Source organism: Wolffia australiana, chromosome 1, assembly GCF_029677425.1.
Source record: "Wolffia australiana isolate 7733 chromosome 1, ASM2967742v1".
Lineage (NCBI taxonomy): Eukaryota > Viridiplantae > Streptophyta > Magnoliopsida > Alismatales > Araceae > Wolffia > Wolffia australiana.
The window spans coordinates 7,242,886-7,259,113 of record NC_135835.1 but is presented as its reverse complement, the minus strand read 5'-3'; the positions used below and the strand labels follow the sequence as shown (position 1 = coordinate 7,259,113).

General features: G+C 44.2%; 2 protein-coding genes and 1 long non-coding RNA gene across 7 annotated transcripts; 1 reads left to right on the top strand and 2 right to left on the bottom strand.

Annotated features, from left to right (window-relative positions):
* Positions 1–31: 31 nt before the first annotated feature.
* LOC144704008 (uncharacterized) lies at positions 32–1,159 on the bottom strand. Its single transcript, XR_013581706.1, has 2 exons — positions 341–1,159; positions 32–252 (listed from the first exon to the last, which is right to left on the bottom strand). It is a non-coding gene; the product is annotated as an uncharacterized LOC144704008 (long non-coding RNA).
* Positions 1,160–7,683: 6,524 nt separating this feature from the next.
* LOC144703951 (splicing factor U2af small subunit B-like) lies at positions 7,684–9,168 on the bottom strand. Of its 5 annotated transcripts, none has more exons than XM_078576282.1 (2): positions 9,013–9,168; positions 7,684–8,796 (listed from the first exon to the last, which is right to left on the bottom strand). In XM_078576282.1, the coding sequence occupies exon 2, from the start codon at positions 8,737–8,739 to the stop codon at positions 7,918–7,920; it is 822 nt and encodes a 273-aa protein (XP_078432408.1). In that variant the 5' UTR covers positions 8,740–8,796; positions 9,013–9,168; the 3' UTR covers positions 7,684–7,917. The 5 variants fall into 5 exon arrangements, with proteins under 5 accessions (XP_078432408.1, XP_078432387.1, XP_078432395.1 ...); XM_078576261.1 differs by having other exon boundaries at positions 7,684–8,843; positions 9,013–9,162; XM_078576269.1 differs by having other exon boundaries at positions 7,684–8,838; positions 9,013–9,143.
* A 205-nt stretch (positions 9,169–9,373) lies between these two features.
* CSLD4 (cellulose synthase like D4) lies at positions 9,374–14,708 on the top strand. The gene is made up of 4 exons (XM_078576250.1): positions 9,374–9,837; positions 10,467–12,078; positions 13,165–13,550; positions 13,635–14,708. The coding sequence occupies exons 1-4, from the start codon at positions 9,374–9,376 to the stop codon at positions 14,596–14,598; spliced, it is 3,426 nt and encodes a 1,141-aa protein (XP_078432376.1). The 3' UTR covers positions 14,599–14,708.
* Positions 14,709–16,228: the final 1,520 nt, after the last annotated feature.

The following is a 16,228-nucleotide window of genomic DNA, read 5'->3' as shown; positions in this document are numbered from 1 at the left end:
TCCTAGCATTCGCTGCTTTGCAGGTATGGAGTAATATGTGGAGCACTCCATCTGTACGATGTAACATGATGTACCAGACGATTCGGTTCGTGTTACAACACGCAAAAACAATGCAAGGTATGATGCAATATCACGAAAATAATGTGCAGGTTTTGAAATCAACGAGAAAGTACGTAGGTATCCAATGATCTGAGGCGTAATCCGGATAACAACACGAGGAGGATTTGGCATCGCCAAGCTCCCAATGATCCGCTAGAGCAATTCGAAGGCCAATGGAGTGGTCATAAATCCGTATTGAAAGACGCAACTAATGTAAAATTATGAGAGATGATGTGGTGACCTGTTGATTTAGTTCCTGATAGGATTAGCGGCTTTTTTTACCGTGGGAAGATGCACCCTCAGCCCAGCTTATTGACCGGAGCGGGCGTTTGTTGCTGTTGACTGCACGATGCTCGGACCGGCACTTGAAGAACCCGAAGAAAACAAATGTCGAATGTTGGAGTGGGATCGCGTTCTGTCGAGATCCGCAAAGTCGAGTGCAGGGTGTCAGGGACAAAAAAGACATTCCGGGTGGTGGCCGAAGATGATTTCACCCTAGAAGGTTAATCGTAGTCAACACAGCGGGATGGCGAAGGGGCGCGTCGTCGATTGATAGCCGGGCTGGAATTGGATCGAGTTACGAAAGGTTGCCGCCTGATTTCTTCCGGGATGATTTGGTCCACGACGGTGCGGTGGATCGACGGGCCTGGACAGTCGTCGAAAGTCCCGGTGACTTGAAGTAACTCGGGTCTTGGCAAAGGCCGGAGAGGTTGCAGAACTTCGGCGGTGATGGATGCCCCGGATGCAATCCTTCTAGTAGTAGACCTGGTCTATTGACAAATCACAAACGGCTATGGGATGAAGGATTCAGCCGTTCAAGAACGTCCTCTGGCCAACATTCCTTCTTCTCGCTTGATCGGCACTTCGGCAAATCGATGAGACCAGATGGATAAAACCAAGGGGAAAACTTCCCCCAGAAAACAAACACGACTTCTCTATTTCACAATAACAGTAACTGTCACAATTCAGATCTGGATTTCAGAAGACAACAAGCTTGTCCCTTCTCCCACGTCCAACCCCACCCTCTTTATAGAGAGAAAGGGCAGTTATGGGATGCCCAAATGGGCCCCTTTTAAGGGGGAAGCTTATTGGGCTTCCCCTTAAAAGGGTTCTTTAGGGGGAGAAGAAGCCCCAGGGGCGCGTACTCACGCACAAGGGGCCACCCTACATTCCGAAGATGACGAAAAAGACTAATACAACCCAAAGTTGGGGCTCGTGTATGAGGAGCAAGCTGCCATAAAACCACAAAAACACACGACACGAAGCAAAAATTCACAAATACGGCTTCTCAAACATAGTAACAGAAATTTGGATGCTTCCATCAGCTCGAGCTCCACAAAGTAGCTGGTGACGAGTCTGGACGCGATCGACTGGATGGTCCTCCATCACTGTAGTCTTTAACTAGACCTCTTCTGTTCATTTAAATGGCTGCAGAACTGGATAATATCATTATTTTGTCAATTACATGGATTCCCCCTGCTAGGATTGTGGGGACAATGGTAAGTGGGAGATGTTGTCAGCACTATAGAATATTAGGCAGTAGATTGGCGTAAAAATGATAAACATGGAATTAGAGTTAAACATGAAATATAGTATGTACAACTATATTATAATTTTGCGTACAGCACATTGGAAGGGTTGAATCCACGGAGACCTTGAAGAAGTGAATTTTTTGTTTATTTTTATTTTTTAGGATTTTATATAGTTTTTCAGAGTTAAATCTAATATAAACAAACTAGTGGAAATTAATTCAAAATAACTTTAAGATGAAGAAAATTTGTTGCCCTAGTTTTAATATTTAACCAAATTTATTCATACGTTATTGAACATGTTGGAAATTTAATGGAATTTTATAGAAAAAATGCTAACAATTCTAATTAAATTCCTTGGCAGGGGCTTTGGTAGCGCCACATGACAGTTGATAGTGGTGGGAGAGAATGTAGTGGAGTAGCTGAACAAAATTTCATCACTAATTGTGATGGAGATCATGGAGAATACACGCCAACAAGCAGCAGTATGTGGTGAGAGATATGATCTTACTGTAGCAAAAGGCAATTGAAATGGTAGTTGATATGCAGCAATGAGCAATGGAGTTGATTCAGTGTGTGAGATAGTAAAAACCTAAGCTATTCTCCACGATGATAACCTAGGAAATTTGAGGAAGACATGAGTCTAAAAAAGATAAAGATTATGCTGTCCTTGACATTCCATGGCCCATGGTCTGAATGGTGCCTTCTCTTCATACGCCTTGATCAAATCACCAATCCTTCAAGGTCTCTAACTTAAAACTCAAAAAAATGAGCAAACCACTTTGTTTCTCATAAAATGGAATAAAATCCAATAGTGTCTTTTAAACAAAGGGTAGGGTTATTTACTGATGCAAGATCCTGGATTGTTCTTATAATTTCAGCCCAAAAATCCTTTTGAAGATGGAGGAATCTCGTGATGCCATGTGTGTAACTGTGTCTCAAGAAGTTTGCTGAAACTATTGTGAAAATGTATAATTTTGGTATATTGGTTGCTCTCTATTTGGATAAAAGAGTGATAATAAAGTACTACGCTGAAAAACACATTAAAATAAGTGGTATCAACTAATGATTGGTCGACACCAATCATTTGCCACAACCAATGGCTAGCTAACAGCAATCATTGGCCACAATCCAAATGAATTAGCTTACTATACATTCAAGGGCATATTAAATCAAATTAGTTTGTGTTCTAAGTATTATTAACACAAATAAATCTAGAGTTATATATTTTGACATATGAAATTATTGTATTCATAAATTTAATGTTTAAAATTTGGTAAAATATGAGAAAAATAGGAAAATCATAATATCATTTTGAAAAATAACAGACCCAGAAATAATATTTAAATAAATCCAAATATATCTATAAATATGTATTCTGACTTATCAAAAAAGTGTTTTCTTTATGAATTCATTCTTATAAAATTCCATAAATATCAAAAAATTGGGGAAAATCATAATTTCAGTATAAACATATAATAACTTAATTTAAGAATAAATAAATTCCGTAAATGATAATTTCACTCATAATATACATATAAATACACAAATTTTCTATTAAAATAGGATGTGATTTTTAATATAAAAATATGAAAAAAAATGATCGCCTTCCCGTTCGCATTTGATGTCTCTCAATGGAGGCATCTATAGGAAATGGTATCCACCATGACCAACCTTGGTTTATCCACAGTTCTTTGGGATAGTTCAAAAAATTAATTGGCATACTTATTATGTTTTTGGTGCCGTCTGAGAGTCTGATAGGTCCATGCTAGAGAAGGAAATCAGACCAATCTAATCAACCATGCATGATTATCATTAACTATTGTGCAGATAAAAAAAACATGAAGATAATTATGTTTAACATTCTTTTTTCTTGAGCATTTTCTAAATAGATGCATATTATTATATTGCGAGAAAGCATGATAGGATTTCATTTATGAAACATACGTTTACCATGATTCGATTCATGCCATAGCTCACTTCAATCATGATACATATATTTTTCTGGTCCATGTTCATTTAAAATTTTTCTCAATTCATGTTATTTTTTCACATTTATCTCAATATAATTTTGTATCACAGAAACTGACGTTTATCAGTCATGATACATGGTACTATTTCCTCAACAGTCGCAGATCCTAATGTATTTTGATATGATTTATGATTTATAGTACTTGAGTTTGAGAGAAAAAGCCACAAAATTATCTACATTGAAAAGTTTCATTGTTTAATTAGTGAATTCCTGTTACTATTTACTTCTGTAATTTTGGTGCAATAATTTTTTTCATACATATTATAAGTATCTTAAAAATTAATAAATTTAGGGAAAATAAAAACATGAATTAGTTATTAAACTTTCTGCTTCTTGAATAAACTCTGAAGAAATTCTTTCAAATAGACAATAAATTTTTCTTGCGAATTTTTATGGTTGATATTTTAATGCTTTAAGGGTAGCAGAAATTATTATCCTCGTCAATTATATCAATGTAGAACATGGAAACATTTTACTAATTTCCATGAAACACTATCTGAGGAAGATTAGTTATTGATTTGGATTTATCGGTCATTTCGAGTATTCTTAAAAAGGTATTGTTTATATTATTGCATGTGAAACCTTTGAAAAAATAAGTTGAAGCCTCATTTGCATCTAAAATATGTATCCCTTCTTGTGTCAAGGTGCTTCCATGTGTTAATAATAATGTTTTTATGAATTAATGGGACTTTTAAAAAATTACAAGAAATGATTTTTGTGTGGGGATTAGTTGACTTAGCTTTCAAAGATGTAACAGGTAGTCTCGGAAAGGAGAGAAGTGTGTATGTACTTTTTTTATGTGACTTTCTTGCTTAGATATCCTTTCTATTATTAACTCACCCCAAGTGATGGATAAGCGCTGGTTAATATTGAGCCAAGAAATATCCGCATAGAACATAATACATCAAAGTTTCTCTTTGCACTAGATTTTTATGATACATAAAGATGTTCCTTTTACTTGAAAATTAAGAATTTAAAAAAGTTCAATAATTTATTTGAACAGAACCGACCAGGAACATGTTTCATTTTTATGTAACACATGAACCTGTCAATAATTCAGAGAAGAGTCAATGTTCCCTCCAAAACAGTGATTTGATTCAACATTCATTCAACTGATTTGATTAACAAAATTATTTTATTGTGTTATATGATATATTGCAATAAAATAATTATTAATTCAAATATTATTCTTTATTAATTTTTTAATCTTTCATTTTCCTAAAAATGTCATATAAGTTTAAACTTATATGACATTTTTAATAATACTAATAATAATAATACTAATAAATAATTGATTTATTTAACTAAATAATGAAAGAATGAAGCGTTATCTCAAATAAAGGAAGATATAGATTCCCACCCACTTCAGGAAGATTTAACTATACGGTCCATAATTTTTTCCAGATGAGGGGAAAAGTATCAATTCAGAAAATATATGTATCTTCAGCTGTAATGTCCTCTGCGGTACATCCACTAATATGATACATGGCTATAAATTAAAACTAAGAAAAACCGTCAAGAAGATACAACATGGAAAATGATTTTTCTCTGAGTGAGGATTACTTTTTAGTTGGAGTATCCCATAGAATAAAAATAAATATAAGTTATGACATAAATAGATCATTTATTTGTGAAATTTTTATTTAAAAATCCTAAAAATCAATAAGATGACAATGGCCCCACATAAACTCTGGAATAAGTTTGACTTGAATTTCATGCATAATATTTTATATTCAACTATCTAAAATTAATTTTAAATAAAAATTAAAATTTATGGATGAATAATAAAAATATTTAAAAATCCATTATGTAATCACAATGTTGCTAAATATTCATTAAAAATGTTGGTAAATGTAATGAAAATGTTGGTAAATGTAATGAGAATACATCATAGGTATGCATGATATCACGTACCCTCCCAATAGATTATATAGAGTACTCCATTTGTGATTATAGTTGTTAAACTAATCCACATATTGTTTTCCCAATGGATACTTCCAAGTGTCCACCCATCTTGCAGCTGCTCCTGTGAAGCACTCTTAACTTTTGAGGTTTTTATTTTGGAAATCCATTTCTTCATGCCCTCATGAATTGAAGCATAAGGGTACTCCATGTTATCAACTAGAATGCATCATAGATGAACATGGGGGATTTCCTTGGAGGTCACCCATTTCGAATTTCACATTGTATAACATGTCTAAGTTTTGAGTTTCCTACACCCAACCCAATGCCCACTTTGGTAACGCAAGCAAATTCTTTCTTGATGTATTATGATTTGAATTTCCTGGCAGCTAGTCTTGATGATATAATTTATAGGTAATGGGAAAAAGAGAGTAAAATATATGAAGGATATCTTACATGAATTTATTTGTTATGATGAGATTAGTCGAGCTTCTCCAATGATTTAAAAACAAAAGCTATATCTCATGAGTTTCTTTGACAAATAAATGACTCTCAGCATTAGAAATGATTAGTTGCTGGAAGAAATTTTCCTTCAATGATTTTTTGTTGATTAAACCAGGTCAATTTCCAAAAATATATCTAGGATTGCAAAGACATTGGTACTTGTCTATTTTATAAGTATTTTAACCTATAAGGCAAAATTTTGCACTCGTCTATTGTGTGTAACCGCAGTAATTGGATTAATGATCGTCGATTAAAATATTTCTTTAAAATAAGTTGAAAATTATCCTTTTTTGACAATGGAAAATTTATATTAATGTAGTCCTTTCAAATATTTATTTGAAATTGATTACGGGGAAAAAATCGATGATGTCATCAGGCACGCTCATTTTCTTTTGAATAAACCTTGTTTTATAAATAACCTACAGATTACATAAAATAGGAAAATTACATCCATTATTGATATAATTATGGTCTAAAAAGAGACATTATGCTAGGTAAACAAGTTATATGTCTTCAATTGAGTCAATAGCCTTTTGATTATATTACTCTCATGAAAGTATTTGATTTTTTCAATACATGTCTTTGCTATTTTTATCATCGAATCATATCAGGCTGATCGAAATTTGGACGATTATGGAAGTCATCACCATGACACCATGTATGTTGGCAATTTATAACTAATTTAATTACATCACATATGCCATTTAAGCTGCCTACATTCATTTTTATTCTTAGGCATCAAAATAACAAGAAGAAAGTCAATATATATATATATTTTTAAAATATATTTATTTTCAAACACAATTTATTTATTAAGTATTTTAGTTATTTAGGAGACCTGGATATAATACGAAGAATGTCAATATAACTAGTTTGGACGGTGATGTAGGTCATCACCATGTACATTGAAGATTTATCACTGGTTTAAACACAACCCTTATGTCATTAAACTGTCTAAGTTCATTTTTCTGCATAGGCATCAAGATAACAAGAAGAAATTAAATATATATCTTTTCAAATTTGATTTCTTCATTAAGAATTTAAACTATTTGGAAGATATGGAAATAATCTTATTGTTACCAGAAGTTGATTTGATGACTTTTTATGCTACAAGTTATTGACGCTAATCTTATATCACAAGTAAAACCATAATGTCCAACGGTTTACCTATATATTTGACATCTTGGACATTTAAAAAAACACTCAATAATATACTTGGGCATTCAATTTCAAATGAATAACTATTTTTACTATAAATATATTTTTTAAATTTCCTTTCCTTCAAAAGGAGCATTGGTCTTCTGCCAAAAAAACTCATCATTTCTCTCTAATACCTTTTGGACATCTATCAAAACGCTAAACTATAGACGGTGGCATTATATTATAAGTGAATAACTTTTAAAAATAAGCATTGGTCTTCTGCCAAAAAACTCGTCCTAATCATCATTTCTGGTAAACTTCCAATCATTATTCTATTCAAACTTTAGTTCCTCACATTACATCATCACCATTTTATTCGTCAACTTAGATAAAACACTTGCAAGTTTCGGTTGATTATGTAGTCTCACCGTCATCATGATCATCACAATCTCATTCCAAACATACCAACAAAACCAATGCCAGCAAATGACAATTAGTCAAACCTTCAGAGCTCAAAAATAAAAGAAACATGTTAGATCAAGCAAGCAACAGGACCGTTAGTCTTCAGATTCATAACAGAAAAACAATCAAGGATTGGAGTTTCCATAGCCAAACTGATACCTTGGATCAGACCCAACTACGACATCCACCAACAGAGTATTCCAATTCAGTATCACCAATTAACTTGCAGAGATTGACTTGGTCAGGGCTTCATCCCTGCTGCTCTCTTTCTCTGTTCCACTGCTCTATCCTTGCCCGCCGTTCTTCACTGCCTCCCCTGGCCGGACTCCGCCGCCGGGGGCTCCCATGGCGGCGCCGCCCGCCATCACTTTCGTGCCGGTCTCGACGGCCTCGGCTGCCGTCACGATACTCCACTCGATCTCTGAAGTCCCCACGGTCACGAGACGGCTCTCGGCGGCGGAGGGGGCTCGGGCTCCGGCTTCGACTCCGGCTGCTCTTCGACCGCCGGCTCCAGCCGTAGAGCTTCCTCCTCAATTCCCTTCCAATCTGCTTCACATGCATGAAGTTGCAGTACCCCCCACGGTTGCAATTGTTCTCCTCAAATTGGCGGCAGGTGGCCTCACGGAAATCCGTGACTGGGGAGAAATCGGCGATGATCGGGCGGCCAGAGTAGAACCTGCCCTGAAGCGCGCGCAGCGCCGCGTCGGCCTGCTCTTCTTCCTTGAACTGGACATACACATTTCCCACCATGTGATCGGCGAGGTTGTCGCAGATATTGAGGCTCTCAATCTCGCCGAACTTGCCGAGCTCTTCGTATATATCCTCGTAGAAATCCTCAAAGTGTTCTTGGATCTTGCGGGGGTCGATGGGCTGGCCCTGGCTGTCCACTCCAGGAGTGATCATGTCCGGCCTCTGGTACATGTTGGAGAGCAGAAGGGTGGGAGAGATGGTGGGCCGGTTGTGGAGTCTCGAGCAGCGATCTCCGTGGCGGCAAGCCCCAATCTTGAAGTAGAACGGGCAGTTCACCCTGTCCTTCTCGGTGCCAAAGATCGATGCCAAGTGCTCCGCCATTGGAGACGACCTCCGGAACTGAAGAGTTCCTCACTCGGTAAAGACGGCTGGCTTATCCTGAACAAAAGGAAAGACGGCGCGGATGCCATAACCGCAAATCTATCCTTCAAAATAGAGGTAGAGGCAGTCGATTCTCAGAGCAGTGCAAATCAGAAGAACGTGGGTCGAACAGAAAACAATATTGCCGGATAAATCTGAAAAAAAAATCGCGAATCCACGAAAAGAAGTTTACAGTGAGAGGATGATCGGTGATAAAAATTAAGACTTTCGAACCTCCGGCGATCGATCTGAGGAGGGCTTGAAGACGATCCTCACTAGGGTTTCTACTGAACCCGAGTACGAAGGTACCCTTTTGAAGAGCAAGCAGATAATCGAGAGATTGGCCCAAAACGGCCCAATGGGTTTATTTTGATTCCGAGTGATTTCCCATCGTCCCTCTTCCTCTCGCCCCCGCCTCCGCTGCACCGTCAAGGGGCTTCTATTCTTAGGAAGACCCAGCAGAGAGAGAACGAGGCCGCGTCAAAGGAGCGAAAAGAGCGATTAAACCAGCGGGTGAGAGAGTCTCTCTCCAGTCTTTAACGTCTGCGCATGGCGATAGAGAGACGAGACAGAGACTAGAGAGGCGAAAGAGAGGATGGCTTCGCAGGGGCAGAATCCGTCGAAGACGGCGCTGCGGGCGCCGGGCGGGAGCGGCGCGCAGAGCGGCGCGCGGGCGGCGCAGGCGGTGAAGTTCGCGCGGCGGACGTCGAGCGGGCGGTACGTGAGCATGTCGCGGGAGGACATGGACATGTCGGGGGACATGTCGGGGGATTACATGAACTACACGGTGCATATCCCGCCGACGCCGGACAACCAGCCCATGGACGATGCCATGGACGAGGCGGCGTCGGTGGCGATGAAGGCGGAGGAGCAGTACGTGTCCAACTCGCTCTTCACGGGGGGGTTCAACAGCGTGACGCGCGCCCATCTCATGGACAAGGTCATCGAAGGCGGCCATCCCCCCCCGTCCTTCCACGGCTCGTCCTGCGCCATGCCCGCCTGCGACGGCAAGGTCATCGCCGACGACAACGGCGACGACCTCGACCCCTGCGAGTGCAGGTCTCCTCTCCTCTCCTCTCCTCTCTCTCTCTCTCTCTCTCTCTCTCTGTATTTCTGTCTCTGTGTCTCTCTCTCGCTATCTATCTCTCCTCTCTCTGTCTCTCTGTCTCTGTGTCTCTCTTTCTCTATGTCTCTCTCTCTCTGTCTCTCTCTCTATCTATCTCTCCTCTCTCTGTCTCTCTGTCTATGTCTCTCTCTCTCTCTATCTATCTATCTATCTATCTCTTCTCTCTCTGTCTCTATGTGTCTCTCTCTCTCTATCTCTGTGTCTCTCTGTCTCTCCGTGTCTATGTCTCTCTCTCTAAGTCTCTATCTATCTCTCCTCTCTCTTCTCTCTCTGCCTCTGTGTCTCTCTGTATCTATATCTCTGTCTGTCTCTCTCTATCTATATCTCTCTCTGTCTCTCTCTCTCTCTCTTCTCTCTATCTATCTATCTATCTATCTATCTCTCCTCTCTCTCCTCTCTCTTCTCTCTCTGTCTCTATGTCTCTCTCTCTTCTCTCTCTGTCTCATTCTTTCTCTGTCTCTGTGTCTCTCTCTCTCTCTCTCACTGTGTCTTTGTCTCTCTCTCGCGCGCGTGCTCTCTCGCTCTAGGCTTGTTTTGATCTCACGGGGCGGGTTTCATGCAGGTTTAAGATATGCGGGGAGTGCTACGTGGACGCGCAGAAGAGCGGGGGGATCTGTCCCGGGTGCAAGGAGCCTTACAGGGGCGGGGACTACGACGACGACGACGACAGCGCCGGGCCGCCGGACTTCGCCGCCGGCGCGCTGCCGCTGCCGGCGCCGGGAAAGTCCGACCGGCGCGTCTCCGTGCCACAGAAGTCGCTGCTGATGCGGGGCCAGACCGGGGAGCTTGACCCCAACCGGTGGCTGTTCGAGACCAAGGGCACTTACGGCTACGGCAGCGCCTTCTGGGACAAGGAGGACGCCGGCGGCGGCGGCGGCGGCGGCGGCGGCGGTCCCCCGCTCGCCGGCGACGAGAGCTGGAAGCCGCTGAGCCGTCGGATCCCGATGCCGGCGGCAATCATCAGCCCCTACCGCCTGCTGGTGGTGCTCCGGCTGGTTGCTCTGGCCTTCTTCCTCCAGTGGCGCGTCCGCCACCCCAACGAGGAGGCTATGTGGCTCTGGGGCATGTCCACCGTCTGCGAGCTCTGGTTCGCCTTCTCCTGGATTCTCGACCAGATCCCCAAGCTCTGCCCGATCAACCGCGCCACCGACCTCGCCGTCTTGCAGGAGAAGTTCGAGCCGGCCGGCTGCGGCCGGTCCGACCTCCCCGGCATCGACGTCTTCGTCTCCACCGCCGACCCCGAGAAGGAGCCCCCCCTGGTCACCGCCAACACCATTCTCTCCATCCTCGCCGTGGACTACCCCGTCGAGAAGCTCGCCTGCTACGTCTCTGACGACGGCGGCGCCCTGCTCAGCTTCGAAGCCATGGCGGAGGCCGCGAGCTTCGCCGCGCTGTGGGTGCCCTTCTGCAGGAAGCACGACATCGAGCCAAGGAACCCGGACAGCTACTTCGCCGTGAAGGGCGATCCGACGAAGAACAAGCGCCGCCAGGACTTCGTTCGGGACCGGCGGAGAGTGAAGCGCGAGTACGACGAGTTCAAGGTGCGGATCAACGGGCTGCCCGACTCGATCCGGCGGCGGTCCGACGCGTTCAACGCGAGGGAGGAGATGAAGATGCTGAAGAGGATGCGCGAGTCGGGGGGGGAGATGATCGAGCCGGTGAAGGTGGCGAAGGCGACGTGGATGGCCGACGGGACGCACTGGCCCGGGACGTGGGCCGTGGCCGCGCCGGACCACGGCCGCGGAGACCACGCCAGCGTGCTGCAGGTGATGCTCCGACCGCCCCCGGCCGAGCCGGTGCGGGGCTTGCTGGACGACGACGGGGCCATCGACTTCTCAGATGTAGACGTGAGGCTGCCGATGCTGGTTTACATGTCAAGGGAGAAGCGACGGGGGTACGACCACAACAAGAAGGCCGGCGCCATGAACGCGCTGGTGCGGGCCTCGGCGGTGCTCTCGAACGGGCCCTTCATCCTCAACCTCGACTGCGACCACTATATCTACAATTCGCTGGCCATTCGCGAGGGTATGTGCTTCATGCTGGATCGGGATGGCGAGCGCATCTGCTACATTCAATTCCCGCAGCGCTTCGAAGGCATCGACCCCTCCGACCGCTACGCCAACCACAACACCGTCTTCTTCGACGGAAACATGCGCGCCCTTGACGGCGTCCAGGTCTCATCTCATTTCATCTCTCTCTCTCTCTCTCTCTCTCTCTCTCTCTCTCTCTCTCTCTCTCTCTCTCCATCTCTCTATCCCTATAGCTAAATAATTATCTAACTATCGATCTCTGCCTGTTTGTCTCTCTATCTATCTATCTATCTATCTATCTATCTATCTATCTATCTATCTATCTATCTATCTATCTATCTATCTACTACCTATCTTTCTATATTTCTATATCTCTCTCACTCTATCTACCTATCAACTATCTATCTTTCTATATTTCTATATCTCTCTCACTCTATCTACGTATCTACTATCTATCTTTCTATATTTCTATATCTCTCTCACTCTATCTACGTATCTACTATCAATCTTTCTATATTTCTATATATCTCTCACGCTATCTACCTATCTACTATCTATCTTTATATATCTCTATATCTCTCTCACGCTATCTACCTATCTACTATTTATTTATCTCTCTCTCACGCTATCTACCTATCTACTATTTATTTATCTCTCTCTCACGCTATCTACCTATCTACTATTTATTTATCTCTCTCGTTCTATCTACCTATCTACTATTTATTTATATCTCTCTCACTCTATCTACCTATCTACTATTTATTTATATCTCTCTCACTCTATCTACCTATCTACTATTTATTTATCTCTCTCGCTCTATCTACCTATCTACTATTTATTTATATCTCTCTCACTCTATCTACCTATCTACTATTTATTTATCTCTCTCGCTCTATCTACCTATCTACTATTTATTTATATCTCTCTCGCTCTATCCACCTATTTACTATTTATTTATATCTCTCTCACGCTATATTTCTATCTCTTTCTATCTGTCTATCTCTCTCTCACTCTTATCTACCAATATACTATCTATTTATATCTCTTTCACTTTATCGCTCAATCTCTCACTCTGGCTATTTATCTATCTATCACTCCCCTTCTCTCTCGCTCTATCTATCTATCTATCATCTGTCCGTACCCATCCATCCATCTCTCTACAACGCGCGGTCTCGGGCAGTGCGTATCTCTCTCTCTAGAATCGACGATGCGGGACCTTCATCTGTGCAGGGGCCGGTGTACGTGGGCACGGGGTGCCTATTCAGGAGGTTCGCGCTGTACGGGTTCGACCCGCCGAAGACGGCGGAGCGGGAGTCGTGGCTGAAAAGAGGGAGGAAGAAGAAGGACGGCGGCGCCGCCAAGGACGTGGAGGCAGAGACGCGTGCGCTAAGATCGGATGACGACGAAGACGACGAGCTGGACGCGGCGAGGTTGCAGAAGAGCTTCGGGAATTCCACGGCCCTGGCCAAGTCCGTCGCCATCGCCGAGTTTCAAGGCCGGCCCCTCGCCGACCACCCCGGCATCAAGCACGGCCGGCCCCCCGGCGCCCTCCGCCTCCCCCGTGAGCCCCTCGACTCCACCGCCGTCGCCGAATCCGTCTCCGTCATCTCCTGCTGGTTCGTTCCCAAGCTTCCTTCATCGTCCTTCCATTCAAAACCCTAACCCTAAAAAAAAACTCCTTGCTTGAATGCTCGAGCCAGGTACGAGGACAAGACGGAGTGGGGAACGCGCATAGGATGGATCTACGGGTCGGTGACGGAGGACGTGGTGACCGGGTACCGGATGCACAACCGAGGGTGGCACTCGGTTTACTGCATTACCAAGCGAGATGCGTTCCGAGGGTCAGCCCCCATCAATCTCACTGACCGGCTACACCAGGTACTCCGCTGGGCCACCGGCTCGGTGGAGATCTTCTTCTCCAGGAATAACGCCCTGCTCGGCTCCTCCAAGCTGAAGCTGCTTCAGAGAATCGCCTATCTCAACGTGGGCATCTACCCTTTCACCTCCGTCTTCCTCCTCACTTACTGCTTCATCCCCGCGCTCTCGCTCTTCTCCGGTCACTTCATCGTTCAGAGCTTGGACGTCGCCTTCCTCGTCTATCTCCTCATCATCACTATCACCCTGACCGCGCTGGCCCTTCTGGAGGTCAAGTGGTCCGGGGTCGGCCTCGAGGAGTGGTGGCGCAACGAGCAGTTCTGGCTCATCTCCGGCACCAGCGCGCACCTCGCGGCGGTCGTGCAAGGCCTGCTCAAGGTCATGGCCGGTATAGAGATCTCCTTCACGCTGACTTCCAAGTCCGCCGCGGAGGATAACGAGGACATGTACGCGGAGCTGTACCTGGTGAAATGGACGTCTCTGATGATCCCGCCTATCACCATCATGATGGTGAACATCATCGCCATAGCCGTCGGATTCTCGAGGACTATCAACAGCGAGACGCCGCAGTGGAGCAAGCTCATGGGCGGGGCTTTCTTCAGCTTCTGGGTGCTGGCCCATCTCTACCCGTTTGCTAAAGGGCTCATGGGGAGGAGAGGGAAGACGCCCACCATCGTTTTCGTCTGGTCTGGTCTTATGGCCATCACTATCTCGTTGCTCTGGATCGCCATCAACCCTCACAAGGGATCTGCCGCACACGCCGCCGGCACCGGCTTTCAGTTTCCGTGATCGGAGGGAGTCTCTCTGCTCGTCTTGTGCGAGGGAGGTCCTCTCTGTTCTTCAAACTCGTTGCGGTATTTTTTCTCTTTTTTTCTTTGGTTCGTATGATTTTCAGAATTTGACCTGGACTTTCTCTCTGCCCCCTGCGGCCCTGCCTCAGTGCCCTGTGGGATGGAGATCGTTCTGTCTTAAGAAAGAGTCAGTAAAAGTTTAAATTTTCCGATAAATTTCCGGTCAGACGTAGCGGGACTCTCTTTAACTCTCTCTCCCCCCCTCTCTCGCTCTCAGTCTCTCTCTCTCCCTCTTTCTTCCCTCTTTCTCCCTCTTTCTCCCTCTCTCTCTCTCTCTCCCTCTGTCTCCCACTCTCTCACCCTCTTTCTCTCTCTCTCCCTCTTTCTCCCTCTCTCTCAGAGTCTCTCTCTCTCTCTCCCTCTTTCTTCTCTCTTTCTCTCTCTCTCTCTACCTCTTTCTCCATCTCTATGCCTCTCTCTGCATCTCTCTCCCTCTCTTCCTGTTTCTCTCTCTTTCTCTCTGGCTCTCTCTCTCTTTCTTCCCTCGTTCTCTCTCTCACTCACCTTGTTTCTATCTCTCCCTCTCTGTCTCTTTCCTCTCTCTGGCTCTCTCTCTCCCTCTTTCTCCTCTCTTTCTCTCTCTCTCTCTCAACCTCTTTCTTCTGATAGAATTCTGTATTCAGACCACGAAAGAGAAGGGAAAGTGGAATACAAATTGGGAAAAAGATGAAATAAACAGAAAGAGGAACAATATGTGTCGTTACGCAGAGTGAATGTTCTAAGTACACTTGGGGTCCTATTTATAGGATCCCCAATGGTGTTTAGATCTTCCACGCAGTTAATGCTGCTTAGGATCGAGGCAATATCCCTGACGTGGCAGAAATATCCGACAAGATCCCTGCCACGGCCGCATGGGGACGAGGCGAGATCTTCTGGGTGGCTTTCTTGGAACGAGGCGAGATTGCCTGGGTGGGGTCCTTGGGACGAGGCAAGATCGCCTGGGTAGCATCCGTGGGACGAGGTGAGATCCCTACCGTGGCGGCAAGGTCGAGCATGGAAGTGGCGGCGAAGGATCTGAGAGATGATCTCCGCAGGATCTTGCGAAGCTTCTGCTAACGCCTCTCTGCCATTCCGTCTGACAGATTTGTTGACTTCCTCAACACACCCCTGCAAGCTCAACAGAGGTATGAGGTTGAGCTTGGACCATAGTCACAGAAATGATTGTTTGGGCAAGCTTTTCGTGAGAATATCCGCTTCCTGATTGTGACTTGACATGAATAGAATTTTGACCTGGTTGGCGATGACCATTTCTCGAACAAAATGGAGGTTGATTTCCGCGTGCTTCATGCAGGCATGGAATACTGGGTTGCGAGCAAGGTAGGTGGCACCGAGGTTATCACACCATAAGACTAGAGTGCCATTTGTGGGAAGCTGCAGTTCCTGCAAAAGAGAGTTTATCCAAATGAATTCCCATGTTGCGTTGGCCATGGATTTGTACTCTGCTTTGGTGTTGGAGCGGGAGACAGTAGTTTGTTTCTTGAAACTCCAAGAGACAAGATTTGTCCCAAGATAAATCAGGTATTTTCTATTGGAGTGGCGATCTTCTAAGTCGCCTGCCCAATCTGAGT

Bases quoted from the DNA above. Each gene is read 5' to 3' on its own strand.
- LOC144703951 (XM_078576282.1), bottom strand. From the start codon at position 8,739: ATGGCGGAGCACTTGGCATCGATCTTTGGCACCGAGAAGGACAGGGTG.
- CSLD4 (XM_078576250.1), top strand. From the start codon at position 9,374: ATGGCTTCGCAGGGGCAGAATCCGTCGAAGACGGCGCTGCGGGCGCCG. The intron at 12,079-13,164 runs GTCTCATCTCAT...TCATCTGTGCAG, and splicing joins GCGCCCTTGACGGCGTCCAG to GGGCCGGTGTACGTGGGCAC. The intron at 13,551-13,634 runs GTTCGTTCCCAA...TGCTCGAGCCAG, and splicing joins GTCTCCGTCATCTCCTGCTG to GTACGAGGACAAGACGGAGT.